At 47.7% G+C, this 21,796-nt stretch overlaps 1 protein-coding gene across 5 annotated transcripts in view; it reads right to left on the reverse strand.

The window, feature by feature from the left end:
- Positions 1-1,901: 1,901 nt before the first annotated feature.
- The window catches only part of tmem117 (transmembrane protein 117), a 42,052-nt gene continuing 22,157 nt past the window's right edge, over positions 1,902-21,796 (reverse strand). For all 5 annotated transcript variants that reach the window (XM_086149432.1, XM_086149433.1, XM_086149434.1 and 2 more), the window contains 5 exons: positions 14,706-14,805; positions 10,883-10,980; positions 9,540-9,699; positions 4,632-4,761; positions 1,902-3,912 (listed from right to left, as the gene is read on the reverse strand). In XM_086149432.1, the coding sequence (XP_086005558.1) occupies positions 3,251-3,912; positions 4,632-4,761; positions 9,540-9,699; positions 10,883-10,980; positions 14,706-14,805 (1,150 nt within the window). In that variant the 3' untranslated portion in view covers positions 1,902-3,250. The remainder of the gene's footprint in view (positions 3,913-4,631; positions 4,762-9,539; positions 9,700-10,882; positions 10,981-14,705; positions 14,806-21,796) is intronic.

Raw genomic sequence — 21,796 nt, forward strand, 5'->3', positions numbered from 1 at the left:
CATCTGTCCGGCGGCGCCGAGCCAGCGGGCACCTGAGCGGGGGTGGCAGGCCGGTCCTCCAGCTGGCTCCTAAATGTCCAATTTTCCATGGTGGCAGCGAATCCTCTGCAACAGATGCCCCGACCCGCGGGGGGGGAGGGGGGGCCTCCTCATCGCCACCCGTAAAGGCCACTCGCTCCGCCGGGACAGCGCCTGCTGGAGGGCGGAGAGGACCAGCTCACAGAGGCGGCGGCGATATCGTGCAAACATTCTGCAGAATATATCTCTATTTCTATTTGTTTTCAGCCCGGTGTGTGTCTGGATGGAACTGACAAACATCTCAGCGGGAGCGAGACGCCAACCGGCTTTGTTCAGTCCAGATCTTAAAGGTCAACAGCTGCTAGGCGAGGTACAATTATATGGATGTCAAGAAAATAAGATAAGGTATGCTTTAGCCTCTTACCATGATAGCAAGGAGTGGTATTTTAGCATTCCAGTATTAGCATGTGATGCTAATGGACAGCTAGCGCCAAATAGACAGGCCATTATTTCCTATGAACAGGTGAATTAAACACTAATTAAAAAAATGCAGACGAGGTCTGCATTGGGTTGCCGTGTCAGTTCCTCCCCTTCACAGCGAGAAGGTCCCTGGTACGGCTGTGGAGCCTCCATGTTCTCCCCGTGTCTGCCTGGGGTTCCTCCCACGGTCCAAACATGCAGGGGGTTCATTGCAGGGTGAATAGTTACAGATGGAGGGTCTTGTTGTCTCAGGCTGCAGTGTTGAGTTCAAATCAAGGTTTTCCACAGATGCGATGGTGGATTGTGAACTTCACACTAGCCGCGTGTTTGTGTGTGTGTGTGTGTGTGTGTGTGTGTGTGTCTGGGAGGGGTGCGGGCTTTCCGAGAGGAGCAAAAATAGGACCTCATCACGGGTTAATGAGTCTGAATAAATGAGTCTCTCGATGCGTCGGGACATTTAATCAAGCTTCATATTTTTCTCCTGGGATTTTCTCCTAGGTTTCTCCTTCGGATGCCAGAGACAAAAAAACACACTCTGGTGAAGGATTGGTGGGGGGGCTGAGGTCTCTTATGGTACCACAGTCGGATCTAATGGAGATGTGATCTGCTGGTGCAAACAACACAGAATAAACCCCTTAAAAGCAGACCTTGCGTTTTCTCCAGGCCCCAAGAGGCGAAAACACGTGACGTTCTCAAATAAAACGCACGCAAATGCATGGACACGTCCGTCGCAGTTGGTCCAAACACTCCACCGACACCTGATGGTTACTCTACTCGCATTATTTCTTTTACGGGGGGGGGGGGGGGTCAACGTTGTTTTTTTTTTTGCCCTGAAGGCAGACTTGCAGGTGTCAAACAAGGACGCGTCCGAATACGAGGGGTTAAGAACTCAAACAATATAATTTTGCCATCTTGTCAAACCCCTCACGTCCGAGGCCCTCGACCCCCCCCCCCGGCCCCCCGGCCCAGCCTCGCTCCTTTATTATTAATTCAGATCCCATCTGCGAGCCAACATGTCCGCCGGGGGAACGGAGACGGAGCGCCGCCGCTAATCCGAGATGAGCGTCCCGTGTTTGCAGGCCGCTTGTTCAAGTCCTTGTGAAGATAGCGTCATTATTTCTCCTATCGGCCGCATTAATTGGGTCAGCAGCTGCGAGAGGCTTGACCTGCGCCGTTGCTCGGCAACGAGCACACGGAGAAAAAAAAAAAAATATAACGTTAACTTTTCTCGGGGAATCCACAGTTTAAAATCTGCAGCATGGCATGAGAGTGCACGAGGCGACAGCTGGAGGAAGGTAAAATAAAGGTTTTCATTTACCGGCAATGCAATTCCAGCACACACACACGCTGAACACACACAGCCTCTGCTGGTTGAATAAAACAGACACACAGACGAGGATGCAAACTGTCCCGTCACTTTTAATCCAAACACCTCGGTTGTCGATGAAATGCACTTCCTGGATGGGTTTTGCATATAAATAGATAATTACAGAACCTGCTAAATCAATTAGATGAAGGGCAAATACACACACACTTGAACAAATACACCTTTGGCTCCACATTACACTACACACACACACACACACACACACACACACTCACAAGGCATTAGGTATGGCGTGCGCTGCCAGACAGTTACACACACACAGACATACACACGCACACACACACACACACACACGTGTTTTAGAATTAAAAAAAGAGACATTTTTGGCAAAGGAAAAGGTAAAAACCTGCCTGCAGACGGTCCAGACGTGGGATTGGCCGGCTGCTCGGCCAATCGGAGCAGGCGTAGCTGCCTGCGTTCAATCAGACCTCACGTGTCACTGAAAACAGTTTGAACATCTTTAAACCTTTTAATCCACTTATGAAACACAGCACAGCATGTTAAACATAAAGTAGGTTTAGAAACGGTATTATTCTTTAACACGCTCATTAATCGTCAGAAATCATCTTGTTATATTTTAACTTAACAACCATATAATTGAACAACCATTTACGGTTTGCATTAACGAACAGAAAATGAAAGTTTTTATACAAGATGAGATTCTGCAGGTTCGTTTAGAATCAGGAGCTTTTTTTTTTTTTTTTTTGACTGTCAGACATTTCAACTAAAGAAATAAAGGTTGTCCGTCTCTGTGATTGGAAACTATGTAAAAAAAAAAAAAAAAAAAATGTCAGTGTAGACATGAGGAAGCCCTGAGGTTTTTTTGAAAAGAAGCCTAGCCTGCGAGTCACTGCCGGGGGGTGAAACGCGCCCTTCTGACTGGACAGGGCGGTCGCTGTGTGTCGTCGTGAGGCAGCTTGAAGGTTTTCCTGTTACCCGATGCGAGGTGAGGGGCCGAGAACACACACGGAGCAGAGTTAGCGAACGTTTCTAACCCATAAGGTAGGAACGTACAAACGTGGGACATCTTCTATTTTGGTTGCCTGTGACAGTAGAGACCGTCTGAGTCTGACCGCGGGAAATACCAAGGCACTGCCGGCGCCGCTGCACGACCGCGGGGACGAGCCTCCGAGAGTAGGCACAGGAGTAGTTGGCCGTGACGAAAAATCGAGTCATGAAAGTGCGAAAAAATCCGCGCGGAGCACCGTGTGGACCCGAAGGTTGCGTCGTGTTTTCGAAGATCGGTCAGGAGCGGTTTTAAAAAGGGAGGTTGTTACAAAAGCGGTGTTAAAAAACGCGGCCCGCTGACTTTGCACGTGACCATGACTTCACACGTCCGGAGTCCGGGTGTGGGGGAAGCCGCGGTCACGGAGAGACCCCGCGGACCTCCGAAGAGGACGGCGGCTTCACCCACGTCGAACTCTGGGTCGGGATGCCCAGGTGAGCCTCCGGGCTTTCCGGGCAGGCGGCCGACTCGGAGGAGGGCGTCTCTCCAAAGTGCGGCCTGTCCACCGAGAGGAGCATCGGCATCCCGGATCGCCTCAGGCTCTCGCTCACGGTGGCGTGCGGTTCCTCCGGCGTCACGCCCATCTCCTTGCTCTGCTCCGACGGCGACTTCCTCTTTATCCTCTCGTACGTCTTGTCCTGATTCTCCGTGAAGGTCTCGCTGTCCTGGAATCGCCCGAATAACCAGATGAAGAACCCGAAGAGCACGAACGCCGCCAGGCTGGGAATGAACGCCAGACACTTGACGTCTAGGCTGGCGCCGATGTAGCGGCTGTGGAGGAACATGTCCTGCTCCACGTAGGTGGCGTTGGTGCAGGGATCTATGTTGGTGGAACGCCACTCGTAGGTGAGCGTACTGTGGTTGAAGCTTCCGAGAGTGTCCGGCTCCTCCACCGTGTAGATCTTCTCGCCCGGCCCGACATACTGGCCGTATTCGTACGGTTTGTAGAAGATCTGGTTCTTCCACATGTTGAGGTCCAAGATGAGCACGAGGAAGATGATGCCGTAGTTGAACCACTTCCCTGTGGGGAGACACGGGACTCATTCGGCTGCGACCGAAGGTGGAACGAGGCGTCACATTTTAAGCCCGAGATGGACGGATCCTCCACGGGACCTTCTAACCGGATCGCTGTGTAACTGAGGGACGGGAGTCTCCCCGCGGGTGTACACGACGCCGCTCCCTCCCTTCCCGGTTAAGCGGCTAATAAGCTTTTAGTTAAACCAATCACGTCGCGTCCGGCTCATCCCCATTACGCTTAATGGATACGCGAGGCATTAGGGTTAACGACCCTTTCGCGAATCGCTGAGTGTTTGAGCGGCGGAACGTTTCGCTCGGGGGACGTCGGTCTCGCTAGCTCCGGAAAATAAAAAAAAAAAAAAAACAAGAATCTGAAGCCGGGAGAACGACACCCAGCAAGGAGAACGTTCGATCACTGCGGTTTTTAGGTTGAAACGGCGTGACGGGGGAGGAACGTCAGAGGGAAGCGAGGTCGGAACTAAGAGGCACCTGTGCGCCGCGTCGGCTGCGCATCCATTATAAATGGCGGCCGCAGCTGAAAAGTAAAAGGGATAATTAAATCTTAATAAGGGAATGGTAGGATGGTGGTTGTATGACAGCTGCGGAATAGCAAATTTGACATGACACTCGGGGAACATTTGATGTCGTCCCGCTTCTGGATATCGAACCGCGCTTCCGAAAAATAGTCGGGGTTCGCTCGAGGAGAGGCGGAGATGTCTGTACCCGTGATATGGATGTGATATTCCTCTTTAAAGATGCGCTTGCAGACGGGGAGCTTGACCTTCACGTGGGTCGTGGACATTCCTGGAAGATTCATATCCAGGTCACCCATGAAGTGGGGGAACTCCCAGTCCTGAAGAGCAAACACACACACACACACACGCACGCACAACCCCGATTACCATTAAATGTTTAACACTTTGCTGTTGAATCTGAGAAGACCATAAAACACCCGGAAGGTCCACATTCACAGCATCCGACAGGCGCGATGAAGAATCGGAGGAGCAACTGGTTTCTTTCCCCCATTGAAGGGGTCGTGCCGGATCTCCCGCCGCTAAAACTAAATACAAACACGGTCGACGGCGGTTTGCTTCGCCATTAGCCCGTCCCAGATCTGCCAGCCTGACGCTCTCCGCGAGAGGGGTTAAGCGCACCAGCTCGTGGACGGGGTTACTAATGAGGGAGCCCACTTCTGGATGCTCTGTTTAATCGTTGGTCAGTAACTCTTCGGCCTGCTGATTCGCTCCTAATTACTTTCGATCTGCCCTAGTTGAGGCTCAGAGGCTTAAAAAAAAAAACCAAGAAAATAAAATCCAGATCTTTAGTAACTACATACCTGTTTCAAAATGGTTTTAAAAGCGATATTTGCGTCAACTGAGTAGCTCATCGGACAGAAAATAATTAGATTTAATATCCGATTGGACCTTGTTAATGGGTTGAGCACAAAGGACTAGGTGTGTTCTGGGTGTGAGCTTTGGGTTGAGTAAGAGGATAACCTTAAAAGTGACCGAGGTCCTTTATAATAGATATTTTTCCTCGTCTGGCTTTGTGTCTTTCCCTGCCGCACGTTTCTCCAAGAAGTTCCCCTGGGATCAATTCTAGGCCCCATTCATTTTTCAGTCTGCACAGCCTCTGCCAGGTGTTGTTCCTTGCAGCTATAAAATCATATTTCACTGTTAGGCCGGCATCACAAATCTATACTACCTACTCTGACCCCTCCCACCACTGTGTGGCAACATTATAAATTTTACAATCCAGACAATTTTCTCACACAGAATGCACTGCTCTTGTACTTGATCCAAAATCTCCTTTGGCAACCGTTACCGAGCTCTCGAAGAGGAAAACCTCGGGAGTTGTTATCCGGTTGTTATCTTGGATTTGCTTTTAATCACGTGGCCAGAAAGATGTCCGGTCATGATGTTAATTATCTGAAAGGTATGAGATTATTTCTTTTTTTTTTTTTTTTCTCCCACAAGACACCCATCCCCGCTTTTATTTTCTCACGATTAAAAAGAAATGGCTTCGGCGGGTGAAAAGATCCTGACCCGGTCTGAACATGGAGACCATATCAGGCAGTTCCCAGAATCCCCCGACTGGCAGCCTTTAAATTTCAGAATTGATGTTGAATTAATTTTTCTAAACTGTTTTTAGGCCAGCGCCATCCCATATTTTGGTCTTTTTATCCCCCCCGTGAACCAGAACGTAGTCTGAGATGAATTGCTAAGGGGCCTCCCGGCTGCTCCGAGTTGCAGGCTTAAAACCAAAGGACATATCTTTTGAAATCAAGCCCCGAAACCCCCAAAACCCCAGACCGTGGGACAACTTTAAAGATCAGGTCTGTCGCGTTAGCTTCCCTTTTCATCTCACCTCGGGAGACATGGTGTTTACGTTGCGTGGAGTGAGCTAACATGGCCTGGGATTTTCCAATGTGTCAAAACAAACCAGCGCTCGGCCCCAAATGACATTGTGAGGCTTTGTGTGTGTCGCTGGGAATGGAGCTGTCACAAATCTTTTGTCCTCAGAGGAAGAACAAGCAAAAAAACGGACATTAATAAATGGAGAAATCGTATTTTCCTGAATTTAGAGAGCGTAGCAAATAATTTATTGATCAAAGTTTGGTTTACTGTCCCGGTTTGCTGCCAGCAACACGAACCAGTAGCTCGTGGAGGCCGTGTTCTCGACAATCGGATTTATAAAGTGACATTTTTCACCGTTTGTAACATTTGGCTCCGAGTATGAAGTTGTGCATCATCATCGAATTGGGAATTCCAGGGAAAAACCTCAGTCAAGTTGAATGAATCTTTAAAAGCCGGCGGGCCGATGGATGGACAAAGTGCAGACAGAGGGAGGATCTTCTCAAAATACTAGCTTGCACACACATTAAAAGTTTTTATGGACCAAAAAATGCAGGCGCTGCCTTACGCCCTTCAAGTCGAGAGACCCGAGTTAATGCAGCACTTTGCTGTTTAAAGGTGTTTACGTGAAACAAATTGAAAAACCGAATAAAAGCAGAAAATTAAAGAGGGATAAACGGAGGAAAGAGCATTTAAATATGCACAACTTTATCCCCTCCACCTTGACTGGTTATCCATTTTGAAAATGCGCTTTTTGTTGCAAATATATCTACTAATTTTGGAGCGACAGGGCTGTGCAAATTCACTCTTAGACTGGAAATCAACCAAGTCCTGCAAAGTACTTTCTGCAAGACTGCAACTCGGGACGGGAAATCCACGGCAAAGGATGACAAGCCAAAGGCCGAGACGTGATCACTTGTTTTTGAAGTGACCATCTCCTCACCCTGTCCTAAACTAACAGTAAAAGAACCTGGGGATGCACCTCTTGATATCAACGAAGTCCATCTTTTCCTCTTTTTTTATTTGCCGTGGAATCGATGCTTGTTAGTGAATTCCTCAACTGAACGGGGGCCGATTCGGTGTGCCGGCTAATTGCATTTGTAGATGTATATGTGCGGAAAGAGGACAAAAGAGGTCCGATATTAGGAGGGGAAACAGCACATTTGCACACAGAACTATGAAAAAGCAAAGCCCTGCTCGGAGGCAAATACAGTCACTAATTGGGGAATTAATTAGCTTGAGAAGACCGATATCCGTCTTCTCTCACAGAGGATCCGCCGCACAGCGCGGGCGAAGGAGGCTCCTTTTTACGCGAGTCGTGCCGGTTTTATTCCTACGGGCTTAACTCGGGTGCGACATTCTGTGGCTGTTGCTAACACCGCTCGTAAAATAGCCTGCGCTGGGGACGACGCGGAGATGTCACAAACAAATCCCCGCCGCTTGAGATGATCTACCGTATCCAGGTAACGGCGGGGGTGTCGCCCGGGTTCGGGGGCGGCTCGGAAACCTAAGGGAGGTGTCACAATATTGAAAGGGTTGTCAGGGCCGAGAAAGGGATTTCTTTAAACCAATAAATTAGCTTATACACAATAACTGACCTGGAAAACATATTTATTTAAAACCCACAGGGGTCTGAACCAGATCGAACCTGTGCAAAGAGGGGAAAAAAGATCTTTCCTTCTTTAGTGCACGTTTAAGGAGGGGAGTGGAACCCCCACAGATATTTCTTAAAGGTGTTTCCCAGGAATCATTTCTGTGATTGGCCAATGGCGATAACGTAAACAAGGACAAAACCTATAGGGTCAACCCTATAGATATAGGACGGCAAAGCAATACGGCTTTGAGAAGAAAATGAATCATTAATCATTAAAATAATAATCAGTATTCCTTTTGTGAGTCACGTGTGAGACCCGAGTGGGCAAAGCTGCTCCTTAAAAACATCAATTATTTAATTACATTTGTCTGGGAATCGGATGTCTATATGACATATGAATGGTTGAATATTTCCATAGGACATGAATGAGAGTTGATGTGTGAATGACTGGGTGAATTTTTTAGTCTAAATGACATGCAAGTGAGAGGGTGAATGTTTTTGTCTCTACAGGACTGTCTCAAAAAATTAGAATATTGTGACAAAGTTCATTATCTTCTGTAATGCAATTACAAAAATGACCTTTTCATGATATTCTAATATTTCTTAAGATGTAAGCCATAATCAGCACTATTGAAATAACAAAAGGCCTGCAATATTCATTTGTGATGAATCCAGAACGCATGACATTTCTGTTTTTGTAATTGCATTACAGAAGATAAAGAACTTTATCGCAATATTCTTAATTTTCTGAGACAGTCCAGTACGTGCTGCCGTGTGAGCGAGCGAGCGAGCGGTCCAAGGTGAACCCCGCCTGTCGCCCAGGACCCCTCAGTGCAGGCTCAGTTGTATAGATAATGAATGAATAAATGTGTGGGAATCTGAGTCCGATGCCAGAGGATCTGAGTTGATGCATTCATGCACGTCTGGGGAAACGCTTCCACGCGTTTTTTTTTTTTTTTTTTTTGCTATCTTACAGTGGGAAGAGGGTTTTAAAAACACATTTATGGAGCTATCAGGTAGCAATGAACACATGACAACCACCAGCGAGTCCCGGTGAAATATGTCCAATGAGCTGTGTAGGTTTAGGCTGGGAGTCAAAGCACACACACAGGGCTGGCCTGCACTCCTGGCTCCGGCGTCGGCGGAACAAAAACGCCCCTCCCTCGCTCTTCATCTCCCTCTTCAGCGTGGTTATGTCGCTTTTTTTTTTTTTTTTTTCTTTCTCAGACAAATACATTTGCATATTCATGGGACGCCGACAGGCCGTATTGATGTGCGCTCTCCCCGTGGGAAGGAGAAGCGCACCGGGCGAGAAGAAAAAGCCCGAGCTGGTGACTGGTGGTTAAAGAAAGCGGGACTGGACGGGGAGTTCAACGTGCAGGTCTGGGAAGGAGGGACTTCAAGAGAGGAGACGTGAAGGAGGAAACAACAGAACGCAAAAATATACTTATATATAAATACTTGAAAGTGTATGTGTGCGAGCGGCTGCATGTGTTCACTTGTGTCCACGCCAAGTGAGTGATCAAACGCCCTCTCGCAGCTCTGCGCCACAGCGGCCCGCAGATGAATAGCGAGGGAGAGGAGGGAGGGGAACTGGCAAGACGGGCAGCAGAGGAAGCCAAGAGACGTCCCGGCTCTGGGGTTTTTTTTTTTTTTTAATTGGCCACAAGAGAAACGGTCTACCTGCATGACAATGAGAAGGTCGAAGACCAAGATGAAGGAGGCCAGGAACGCTCTGGAGACCTCGTCGCTGGGAAGGAAGCCGCGGTTCAGGTTGTCCCAGCTGATCCAGTCGGTGCTGATGACGAGAACCACCACGGACGTCAGAGAGATGAGCACGGACCTGGAGGGGGGGAACGGGACCGTTTACGCGGACGTCGGAGAAAAAGACGTCCAAACACTGCAAATGTTGTTTTAAATCTCACAAGACAAACAGCTCACACACAAACGCATGGAGAGATGAAACCGATGTACCAAGATTTGAAAAAAAAAAAAAAAGATACCGGGGAGAGTAATATTGTTTTATGTAATTCAACAACAAACATGAGCTTGAAAATATTATTTATCTTCTTCTATTTTCCTCTCGCTCACTCACGCCATTATGGAACTATTGCACTGGGACTGATGCGCCACATTTAATACTTCTATTCTTATGCATATTTTGCAACATCGGTGTACCCTTCCACCGACGCGTCTTTAAATAACTTAATATTTGGATTTTAAACACATCGTATTCATGTATATTTAGATTTTTTACATTTTATTTTTCGTACTACAGATCCTTATTTTTAGCTTCTAACTGCGTACACTGCTTTGGCTACCGGATCCCAGGATTTCCTCCGGGATGAAGAAACTATTGGTGTATCTATTATGACCCAGCCCTGTTAGTCATACCTGGACCGGCTGCGATACAAACAACGGCTTGCAAAAAAACTCACACTGATCGTAACCCTGTGTGTCAGGACATCCGTCAATAAAAAGCGCTCATTAGCAAAGCGCTTTTGCTGGAATAAGCCTGAGATTACGGGGTTGCCGGTTACATCTTTCGCTAAATGTATATGAAGCGGTACGGTTGGCGTCCTTCATGTCTCACTTTGACCCTGAGCTGAACCACCGGAGGAATCCACGTGTTGTGTTTGATTGACAGCGAGCGGCGGCGGCAGGTATCTCCAAAATGGAGCCTCCGTCCTCCGCTCTCTGCTAATGGCCACATCAGACGTGGTTTGCGGCGTTTGTTTATCCGTTATTTAAGGGTCACGGCTGAGAAGGAAAATGCGGGGCTACGCTTCGCCCCCGCGACCTTGCCTTGTCCATTGATTTTTCACCCTGTTCCTCTAATTAAAAGGTGCTGACACTGAGTGAGAGAAGATTAACACAGCTATTGACCGCTTGCAACCCTGCCACAGGCTGTACGGACTACATTAGACGCACTTTGCTCACATTTATGGCCAAACGTGGAATGCATGTAGCAACTACGATGATATCTTATCATGTGAATGCAAAAAGTGGGTGTCTCACATCCATACCAGAAGAGGACAATCCTGTTGTTGCCTTTTTTCCAGAACCTCCTGGCCGCTCTGCCCCAGTCCGGGTAGTGCTGATCCTGGAGCATCATATCCGTCACCTGTATAGAATACAATCCGGGTGGAATCCTGTGATTCTGTGTGAACCAGGTGAACCTGAAGATATCTTTATTGAACAGTAAAGAAGAAGCGGTGACGATACAAGGGTTATAAGGGTTGACATTTCTTATCTGAGGCCGCTGAACTCCACATTTTTCCGATTGTGTTCCCGCCAGTGGTCAAGATTTGGGAATGGCTCCCTTCCATCTGTACAACGAACTCAAAGCACAGCTGCGTTTCCCCAAAATATCCCCAACTGACTCCTAAGGATTTGTCGTCGGTGGCCAAAATCTCCTTCTGAGGCTCTACAGCGGGACAACCAGGAGAAGTGGCGTTGAACGCAGACTGTGGAGTGTGTGTGTCCTTTCTGGTTTTTGAAGAAACCCTCAGCTCTGGGTAGGACTGGGGTTACTCATCACTGTCACTTTTTGTTCTTTAATCCGGCTGGCAGATCGTGGTGGAGGCAGAGCGGGGAGCTCAAGTACAAACTGTAGCTCCTTGATCCTGTAAGCGCGACACCAACAAACCTCCGAAGAATCCTGAGCCGGGGTCCCTCCCTCTGCATCGTCAGGGGAGGACTTAGCATGGAGGCTAGAAACAGCTCAAATGTGGACACAGGAATAGTAAAAGTAGCTTTAATGGATAAGGTTCAACTTGGCAGAAGTAGATTTGATTTCGTCGTGATCTTAAATAGCTCCGAAGCCTCCTGGCTTCTGTAAATGTATGTTTCAGTGTGGTCATACCGGATTTATGCAAAGTTCATGTAGCGAGCATGCGATGCAGATTATGCTGCTTCGGATCGTGTTCACTGTCTGAAAAACACGGAGCTACAGATTCAAGCTCCAATCCATTCATTCATTCGTTCATCTGTTATCTGTCTGATTATCCAGCACTCAGGGCTCCTGGAGTCTATCCCAGCTGTCATTGGGCGAGAGGCAGGGTTCACCCCGGACCGGTTGGCAGTCGATGAAACAGCCACATACAGAAACAGACAACCTCGAACTCCAGTTCATTCATTCATTCATTCATTATCTATACCACTAACCCTGCAATCGAGGTTGCGGGGCTGCTGGAGCCCACCCCGGCTGTCAGTGGGCAGCGGTCCACCCTGGACTGGTACCCACTTGTTCACAGGGCCACATGTAGAGGCAAACAACCATTCATCCCCTCATTCACACAACCCCAAACTCCAGCTCCACTGATGGATTCTGAAGCTAAAATGTCCAGATGTTTTGTTAATAGACTGGACCTCACAGATTTTGATATCAGGAAAGAGAGTTGGCTAGTTGTTGACATTTAAACATCTGCAATAAAGGTGTATAATCTGATTTCTTCAAAGCACATGGCTGCGGCTCATCACCAGTCATGCAGCTGCCATTGTGTGATGTTTTCACTCTGTCACACTCGCCGTTCTTAAAAGTAAATAACGGCAGATGAGAAGCGCTTTTTTTTTCTTTGCGCTCGAGTGTAAAACGCACACTGTTCTTGGCGCGATCGATTCGTCAATAAAAGTGCCTCGCTGTGGACGCCCGGGGCCCCGGATCACGCCTTCACAAGTTTCTGACGATGCGGGGTTGCAAAAAACAATGCTACTGTCCGCTCATCTGCGGGGGGGGAGGGGGGGGCAGGAAAATCTGCTGCGTGGCGTAGATGCAGAGGTCATCTTGAAAATGCCTCCTTGAATTAATCGGATGAAAAAAAAAAAAAAAATCATAAAAAAATATTAAGCCTTGAGAGCGAATCTCTGAAATCAGCACTTTGCCTCGGTGGAACGCTGCGTTTTCTCGTCCACGCGTCTCTGCCTCCTCGCTTCACCTTTCCCCATCCTGGGTCCCCCTTCAGACCAGACTTCCACATTTCCCTCTCCCCTTCACTTCGGCTTCATACCTCCTCCTCCTCCTCGTCCTCCTCCCCCTCTTCCTCTGCAGTATGCACCGTAGCATACTAATGTGATCGGCAAGGGAGCTTGTCAGGTTGTCTTTGCCCGGCACATGCTGGTGTCAGAGCTCCGTTCCTCCCACAGTAGGTAGTCCTCTCCCTGAGGAGCTCCCCGCCTCTCATCATGTTGACAAATGAACAGAGGAGGGTCTCTCTTCCGATAGACGGTGTCGTCTCCTTTGACCACCCTCAGATTAAATTGCGTGTAACACCTAGGGCTCGGTGGCAGCCTGACGAGAATGAGCCGAGGCCCTCCGAAGCCTCGGAGGACGCTCTTGATGAGAAACAAACCTCCGCGCTGCGCGATCGTATACGGCTGTAAAAAAAAAAAAAAAGCGCTTCTATCACAGTTAATGAATCATACAATTAAAAAAAAAAAAAAAAAAAAAAGTGCCCTTCAGCGCAAGGCTGCGGCGTTTCTAATGAGACAACAATATTCCTTTTCATTTCCAGGCGCTCTCCCAAGTTGGACAAACAGAGGCTCCGTCGGCTGCAACAGACTGGAATTAGCATGCTAATGTGCAACGTCGGCGCCGACGCACGGCCACACCCCGCATCTAGCCTTGGGCGCATGAAATGCGGAGGGGGGAAAAAAAAGTGTGACGCTACAGTCCTGGATCTATTGAGGGATCCAAAACAAGCGTACGTATCACTTTGGTGACGGTCCCGCGGAAGGGGGCTCACACCTGGACACAATGGTGTTTGTTAAAAGGTGTCTCGAAGAAGAACTTCACACTGATTTGCAGTAACTGTTGGGAGTAATTTACCTCTCCTGTCAAGGGGACAAGAGAATCCTGACAAACATCTCACTGCACTGCCGTGCACCAGCCTGGGTACATGTTTTAAATACACTGCTCAAAAAAATAAAGGGAACACTTAAAAAACACATCCTAGATCTAAATGAATGAAATATTCTTATGAAATACTTTGCTCTTTACACAGTTGAATGTGCTGACAACAAAATCACACAAAAATGATCAATGGAAATCAATTATATCAACCCATGGAGATCTGGATTAGGAATCACACTCAAAATTAAAGTGTAAAAACAAACTCCAGGCTGATCCAACTTTGATGTAATGTCCTTAAAATAAGTCAAAATGAATCTGTGTTGCTTCCTGAGTGGACACTATGATTTCACAGAAGTGTGATTGACTTGGAGTTACATTGTGTTGTTCAAGTGTTCCCTTTATTTTTTTGAGCAGTATATATTCTCTTAGCGAATCACTTGATTACTACTAGTACTCCACAGATGGACATTCAGCGCTGGAATTTATGTAAAATTTTCATACAAAAAAAAAAAATTCTAAATGTCTTGTTTGGTGAGACAGTGATGCAATCAAAGATCACAAACCGAATCAAGCCATTTCAAATGAATTTGGACTTTCTGGGTCCTGTCAAATGTCATGACTGCTGACAACCGACTGCGACGTTTAAGTCCGGACAACAGTTTCCTTTTGCGGTTTTCTTACTTTTCTAACCAGAACCTTTGTGAAATCCCAGTCTTATAATAATACAAGTACAGTTTGAATGATGAGTTACAGACACTTGCATTAACAGTGTGAATTTAGCCATTAGTAAAAGTAAAACCGGCATACATTTCTACTTTAGTTCGCCACGGGTCGGCAGCAGGTCACGAGCTCTTGTAAAAATGATATCGACAATATTATTGATAAGTTTTGGGTCGGTGTGTTGGCCGGGACACCCTCCAAAGCCCCCTGGGAAAATCCTCCCAGTTTAAAACACCACATCTTGGACGTTGAAGGCACGGCACAACTCGCAATCTCACCATCCAAGCAGTGACAAAGTCTCCCATCCACGTCCCGACGGCCGCGATCTTCATGAAGCTCTCGTTCCTGATGCCCATATAGTCCGTCACCATGTGAGGCCTGGGGGAAGGGAGAAAAAAAAACAAACAGAAATTGACATAAAAGGTGCTGCTATCTGATGGAAAGAGGCAACAGCGGGACAAAAGAGGAGGGGGTGGCGGCTCCAGCCACTAAGTGTCATGATGCTGACTGTCAGAGCCGATCGATATCAATCTGAACAGTGGAAACAACGAGCGTAGCTCTACCTCCCATAAAGCCCCGAGGATTATAAACAATTTACACTACCGGCGACCAAATTTATGCCGTATCCCCGCTGAGCGACCCATTTGTCGGTCAGATTTGTGTCTCGTCTCGTTGATTTTGACGCTGAGCGGCCGTCCCGAGGCCTTCCTTCCATCTTAATGCGGCGGACCACGGACTAGGTCATCCTGGCTCGTATGCCGCGGGAAATGGCGGTCCTTGGGAGGTCACCGAAACCCGGTCGCATACAACCACAATGCGCTTTTTCAGGGGTGGTCATCAGCCGTGTATAATCTCCTGGCAGCCGGCGTCTTGGCGAGCGGGTGGAGCAGGTGGGCCTATCATCCCCTGCCCCTTTCAGCCTCACCTTGCCCCCCACGGGTCGCACTCATGAATATAATAGATGGGCAATGGATAGGACTCTGGCTGTGCTTTCAAGGGAGTGTATTTGAAGTCGATGGCTCCATTCGTCTTTGTTTTCCCCGGTCATTTTCTGTCCGCCAGCAAACACCGATAACATTGTTTTCTAAGCAGCGAGGGCTCTGGGAAGTCTTGCCTGCAGCCCGGGCTGTGTATCGTCCATCTCCCGTGTACACGGCCTGCTTTTTTTGCAACGGTCTGTCCGATTGCAGAAAAAAAAAATGTCCGTTTTCTGCCGGATGTGTAAATGAGATGTTGTCAGCGACTTGTTGGAAAGCTACGGGAGGAAGTGGGGGGTGGTCCGTTTAAGCTATTAGTTAACATAGCAGCTTTAATAGGTGCTCGTTTTTAATGAATACTAATTGCTCATGCCTTGTCACATTATGTATGAAGCTTGGTATGAAGAGCACAATGTATGCTCGGCAATACAGAGCGGACATGATTAATTGGGGAAAGCCAGTGACCCGCAACGCCAGCTGTTTCCCGCTGGCACTTTACAGCTATCGGCTGGGAAATCCTACGACGACGTTATCAATCACATGTCATCAATGCAGCATGCGTTTCACCGATATGACAGGATCGTATTGATGAAAAGGTGAACCGCTGCCGCTGACGTATCGCCTTGCTCGAGCCGGCAAATAAAACGGCCTTGATTGGAACGGCGATTTATATCTGCATTAAGTCAGGTCGACATTCAATTGCTCTGCGCCGCTGCAGTTACCAAGGAGATCCCGGAGGGAGTCATTTACCAGCAGCAAAATTCTAATCGATACTTGTGGAGGGGCTATCTGGCACAACTGGTTTTTGAACTGGGGGAGAGAAAAACCTTCCCTTTTCAGATATCTAATTGACTGACCCCTGCTCAGTGTTGTAGAGCACCAATGATGAGTTTGGGGACTCTTCCACAGCATGATCAGAGGCAGAGCTCTCTGACTTATTCATGCTAGCTGAAAATTTAATGGCCTTTAGAGCCGCGTCAGCCTAATGAGAGAAATTCACTGTAGTGGAACATCAGTACAGTAGCGCCGTGAATAATCGGCCCCAAAATGGCTCCCGCGGCTTAATCGCAGAGCCCGTGCCCGTGTCAGTGCCAGCGCCGGCGGCTCAGCCAGCTTTGACCCTCTGTGGAATGTTATCACGTTTGCCACACTTGTCCGGGCCCGATATTCAAGGACATTTCAATAGCTTTCAAAGTCCTGTTCACTCGCATGGACAAAAATCGGAATTTTTTGCGCTATTGAGGGTGCCGACTTGTGGAGTTTTACGGTTCGTAGGGTTCCCCTGTTGGACGTTAACGACCGAAAAAAAGGATCATTTCAATTTTTATATCGAAGCGTTTATCAACAGGATAACCAGGCTCGGCCCCGAATAGGTCCCTTTGTGTGTCTGTCGAATACTTCAGTTATCACCGTCTGTTCTAATTTGAAAACTGAGAAGGATCATCAATTTGCATTTTAGTGCTAATTGGCCACTAAATGAATACAAGTCGTTTGATTTTGGCTCACGTGTGTTCGGAAGCTGTGCTTAGAATTCAACTTATTGCTCTTTTGGTTCAAACCATGTCATGTGAACGAGGGATCGATAAGCTGAAGTGGTGGGTAAACAATCGAAATTCTATACACTATTTTAAGCTCTTTGAGGGACTGGAAATAATCCAGTTATCGGTGAGAAATGAGAGGCGTCGTCGGTCTCAGACATGGTCACCGTCTTCACGGAGGACAGGAGCACCCAGGCAAGGGGAGGGAAGAAGAAACATCTTTTCCGCAGGGCCACGTTTACTTATTTTAAAACAGAACAGCGGGACTGACCTTGGGTAGATGAGGCGAAAATGAGAGCGCAATACGATATGTAAACTTACGTAGAGTCTGTTTTACCACTATTCTACTTTTTAATTGACAATTTCATGAGTGAAAAATAAAAGACAGGGAAACACTAGGTTTCGGTAGGAAGGGAACACGCCGCCGTGTTCTCTCACATGTTGAGGGGCTTTTTCCACCGCCAGTGACGTGGCAATGTTTGGAAATTCCTACATCCAGTGCATAATTTGCTTTTGCGTGTCTTGAATAGTAGATAAGTATGAGAAGGGTTCTAAGAGTTCGTGTGTTAGCAGCTCACCTTGCAGCAGAATGTTCCTTGCATACTTAACATGCCGGATGTTGTATTCGTTATTCATGGCAACGTTTTCCAAACCAATGATAACCATGGGTTCGTCATGCAGCTGAAATGGACTTTGCTGTCGGCTCTTTGGCCTCTTCTAAAACCTGACGCTCGCTGTCCATTTCCCGCCTTTTTTACAGCATACTCTGTTGTGTGGGGTGTAGCGTATTTGAGATTGGGTCAAGAAAAGAAGAGGCCCTTAGGGGTGACATTGCACGGTGGTTCTGATTCACTCGCTGAAAAGAGCATCTCTGAGAAAGAACTTTACCTGACTTGATTTGGAAGTGATGGTTGATTGTCAGCACTACTGTGAACTATTACCAAGCGTGCCTCTTAAGGCGCCAGTACCTGGCATGTCGATCCCCATCTATCGGTCAACGGCAAAGGCAAAGTGGGTCCATCCCGGGGGTCTGCCTTTCGAAAGAAACTGTACCGCGCACGGGAGACCGAGCGCAAAAACGGCAAGCCACAGAATACACTCAGTGCTGGTGGTGGGGGTAGATCACACGTCATTAAAAAAGTAGCTGTTAGCCCATCATTAATCCCCACTGGGGGTATTTGCCACTTGACTGACGTACGGTACAGCCCGTCCAAGATCTGGTCTTTTGTAACACAAGGCCGAGGGGCACTGCATATGTTTGGTCAACTGCAAAATCTCACCAGCGAACAAATCACCTAGTTAGTGGCCCCAAATTGAGTTCTACTAAAGAAAGGGTCTTAAAATGAGCGGGGGAGCTGGATGAATAAATGACCAAAAACATACCACTTCCATTCGGAACGGGAAGAGGACTTCTTTTTCACAGGACTACGAAACTCCATACGTTGCAAGGCGTCAGAACAGTTATGGCCACAGATGTACACAATTGTATTATGCTATACCGGGTAAACAATAAATATTTTTTTAAGTGTAGAGTATACTTTGTAGATATTTGTAAAGATATATTTAGCATTTTTATTGTCCATAGATCACGAGACAAAAAGTGTGAGCGACCCTGTTATTAGGAATCCCAGACGGATCACCCCGTCAGAACCTCTCGGACCCGTCTCAAACCTGGGTCGAGCACCTGGTGTAGCCTAGCAGTGTAGCACTGGTATATAAGGTGCAGTGAGGAGGCCGTGTGAAGATGCGTGAATCTAAAGGCACGATGAGACGGTGAACTTCACTGTGAAGTACTTCCTGGAACACTGGTGAATTCACACTCTCGTGAAAAGCGAAGAGTGCCTTAACAATGATACACCTGGACAAAGACACAATCCCAGGATGTTCAAGCTCCATGAAAGTGCCAACAACTACGGCTGTAAAACAGTCTGCTGCCTCCTAGTCCCAGTCAACAAATACCCTGAATTGTGCAATGTTTTTTTTTATTGTCTACTTGGACGCGTACGCCTCGATACAGGGTTTTATAAACTTGTTTACCCGTCTGACAGCCAGTGATTAAAGTGACCGTTTCATGTGAGCGACCTCTTCTGCCCCGTAAAGCCGGCACTCATTCAAAACATCAGATTGCGACCTTGGCAGCCGCAGAATTAGAATGCACCGCCCGTCTCATCCCTGGCGCACTACAGTACCCGATGTTGTATATACAGTACAGCGCCGAGCAGCGGTGGTTGCCACCGAGCATAAAGCTGTCACTACGCACTCTCTTCACTTCTGCAAAAGCAGCTCCCAAAGCGACAAGAGCCTCGCTCACTGATCATCACCTGGATGCGGAATCAAGCCGTGTTTTGGGTTGAACTCGATTACGATTTGGTCCTCGGGTCCTTATCGTTCCCGGGGCTCAGGTGTCGGAGCAAATACTACGGGGCGATACCCAGGACGGCTTGTATCGGGTCCCTATTAGCTTTTCATTAAAACGCGGAGGGCTCCGGCACGCAAAGAGCCCCGCTCGGCAATGCCACACAGCGACATCTCGTCGAATTCTTTGATAACGATCGCGGTTTTTATTTTCCCCTCGAGCTCCATGTTTGTCAATCAGTCGGGGGTGGACTGAAGGCTGTCAGTGAGTTGCGACGAAGGTCTTAGAGCGATAATGCACCGGATCAATTTTCATTTTTCATCCCAGAAGATTAGAAGGAGGAACCAAATCGAGTAAAGGCATTAGACACATAAGTCGGGGTGGAATGGAAAGGAGTTCTCGGCTGTGAAGGTCGTTCGGGTGGTTTAAGAAACGTTTTTTTCTCTCCGGTATGTGGGGAGTCAAAGACTTACTTGAACCACGAGGCGCCGGAGGCTGACTATTCTACACCTTATGGATTGGAAAAACATAATATCGTACATACTGAGGTATTGAATCCATAGGCTGAAGGTGAGGGGCTGACGGACATTACTGACACGACGGCTTAACAAGGGAAGAAAAATACCTTGTGCCGGTTTTACGGTACATTCATCCGGCACTTTGTGATAGATGAAAAAGTTTTCTAGAAAATCCGACGAGCCAGAGACGATAATTCAACTCAACTTTCATGGAAAATAGTATATCATATTACTGGGATTATCATTTTCCAGGTCAGAGTAATCCCCGACTACGGCAAGCAACTCTGGGTTATTGCCGGTCGAGCCTTGTAAACCCACTGGGTCGACACGGACTTTCTGGTAGCGCCAAGCGGAAAACAGCGCACGAAGATTCGTGCGGAGAGCATCCCCCATGCTGCACTCGCTAATGCATAAAGATATATATTCCCAGTGGACATATATCAAGGTTACGGTGTACATTGTTAGCAACCGCTAAGGTTCCTCTGGAAGTGACAGTGAAGTATGAAGAGCACCTGGGCCGCACCGCTGATGTCCCGCCTCTCCGTCCCAGAAAACAGCGGGGTAGCATCACCGGAGAGCAGACGACCGACCTTTCTGCCTCTAATAGCGTACTGTCTAGTTTCCTGGATATCTTGGGATGCCGAGAAATGATGGCGGAGGGGGCGGGGGGGGGGGGGGGGGGGACGACTGCGCAGCAACGGTGACCACGTCATGAGTCATTTTTGAGACAGGACCATTATGTGCATGCGTAGGAGTGCGAAAGACAGCGGGAGACGAGCTTGGAGAGATAAGACGTGGAAATGTGTAAGCGAGTGCTGAGGGAGGAGATGGACACAAACGCAAATCCGGTGGAAGGAAACGTCCTTGGATGCTAAATGTGCTCTTCGTGACTTTGCAAACATCTCGAAGAAATCTTAATCTCGATGCGGCTTTCAGGCGGAATTGGGATTTTCAAGGAATTAGAATTATTTCAGGGGTGGGTTGTAGCCGCTGCAGCATAGGGGAGCCGCGACACAAAAAAAGAAAAGAAAGGGTATCGCAGTTGTAGCGGCTAGCTGTGAGTCCACATCGGGGTGCAGGTGACCAAGGGGTTCTTGAAAATGTTGATAAAAGAAATTGTTTCACTGCGACGTTCAGGAAATGAACAGACAGGATAATCTAAAAAAAGATAGACACTGTTAATAGGATACGACTTCCACCGAGCCCAAGTGCATGTAGAACGTTAAAACATCCACGGAGGTTTCTGGAAAAATACTCGTCTTGGAGAAGTAATCATGAAACACGAACCTATCTTTTCTCAAAAACAGTCCTACTCTAGAAAAGAGCCCTTTTATCCTTGGTTAAAATTCAGAATATGTTTACATGAAACTTCTCTTCTCGCCGTTCCTACTCAGAGGAGGGAAGCTTTCACACACAGTGAATCTTTGCGGTCACAAACCAGGTGTGCACAAAATCCACTTTAGCCCTGAAGTCAGATTTTAAGTAGAAGGAGCATGTGTGTTGAATTTGTAACACACGTCCTTTATAGCGTTGCTGACACCTTCCCGTCCGAATCCCAAAGAAAAGAGAAGAAAAAAGGTGTGAAGGGGTCAAAGCCAGCCCGCAGGGTGAAGCCCGGCGAGCCATGGAGGACACTCCAGCTGTCCTCTCTGGCCCTTCCGGTGATTTACAAATCCATTTTCAGTAAGAGCGGGAAGGACCTGATAAAGCACCTTAACTTCTCTCCTCTACCAAATCAAATCAAACTGCCTTGACGGTGAACCTTCTCTTTGCCAACTAAAGAGCGGGTGTCTTCAGTCACGGCTTCACTTCCCAGGCCGCAAACATAACACAAAATGAGGATTTCTTCGCTGTCTAAAAACAATATTTGTCTTTCAGATACTCTAGAAAAATCTATGAAGCGTATACATTTCTCTCCTGGTTCATTACATGAGGAAATACCGCCTGGTGGTCACCATAGCAGGTAGTTATGGTACTGAG

The sequence above is a fragment of the Fistularia commersonii genome, chromosome 7 (assembly GCF_037954325.1).
Source record: "Fistularia commersonii isolate RoL2024-O1a breed Wild chromosome 7, RoL_Fcom_v1.0, whole genome shotgun sequence".
Lineage (NCBI taxonomy): Eukaryota > Metazoa > Chordata > Actinopteri > Syngnathiformes > Fistulariidae > Fistularia > Fistularia commersonii.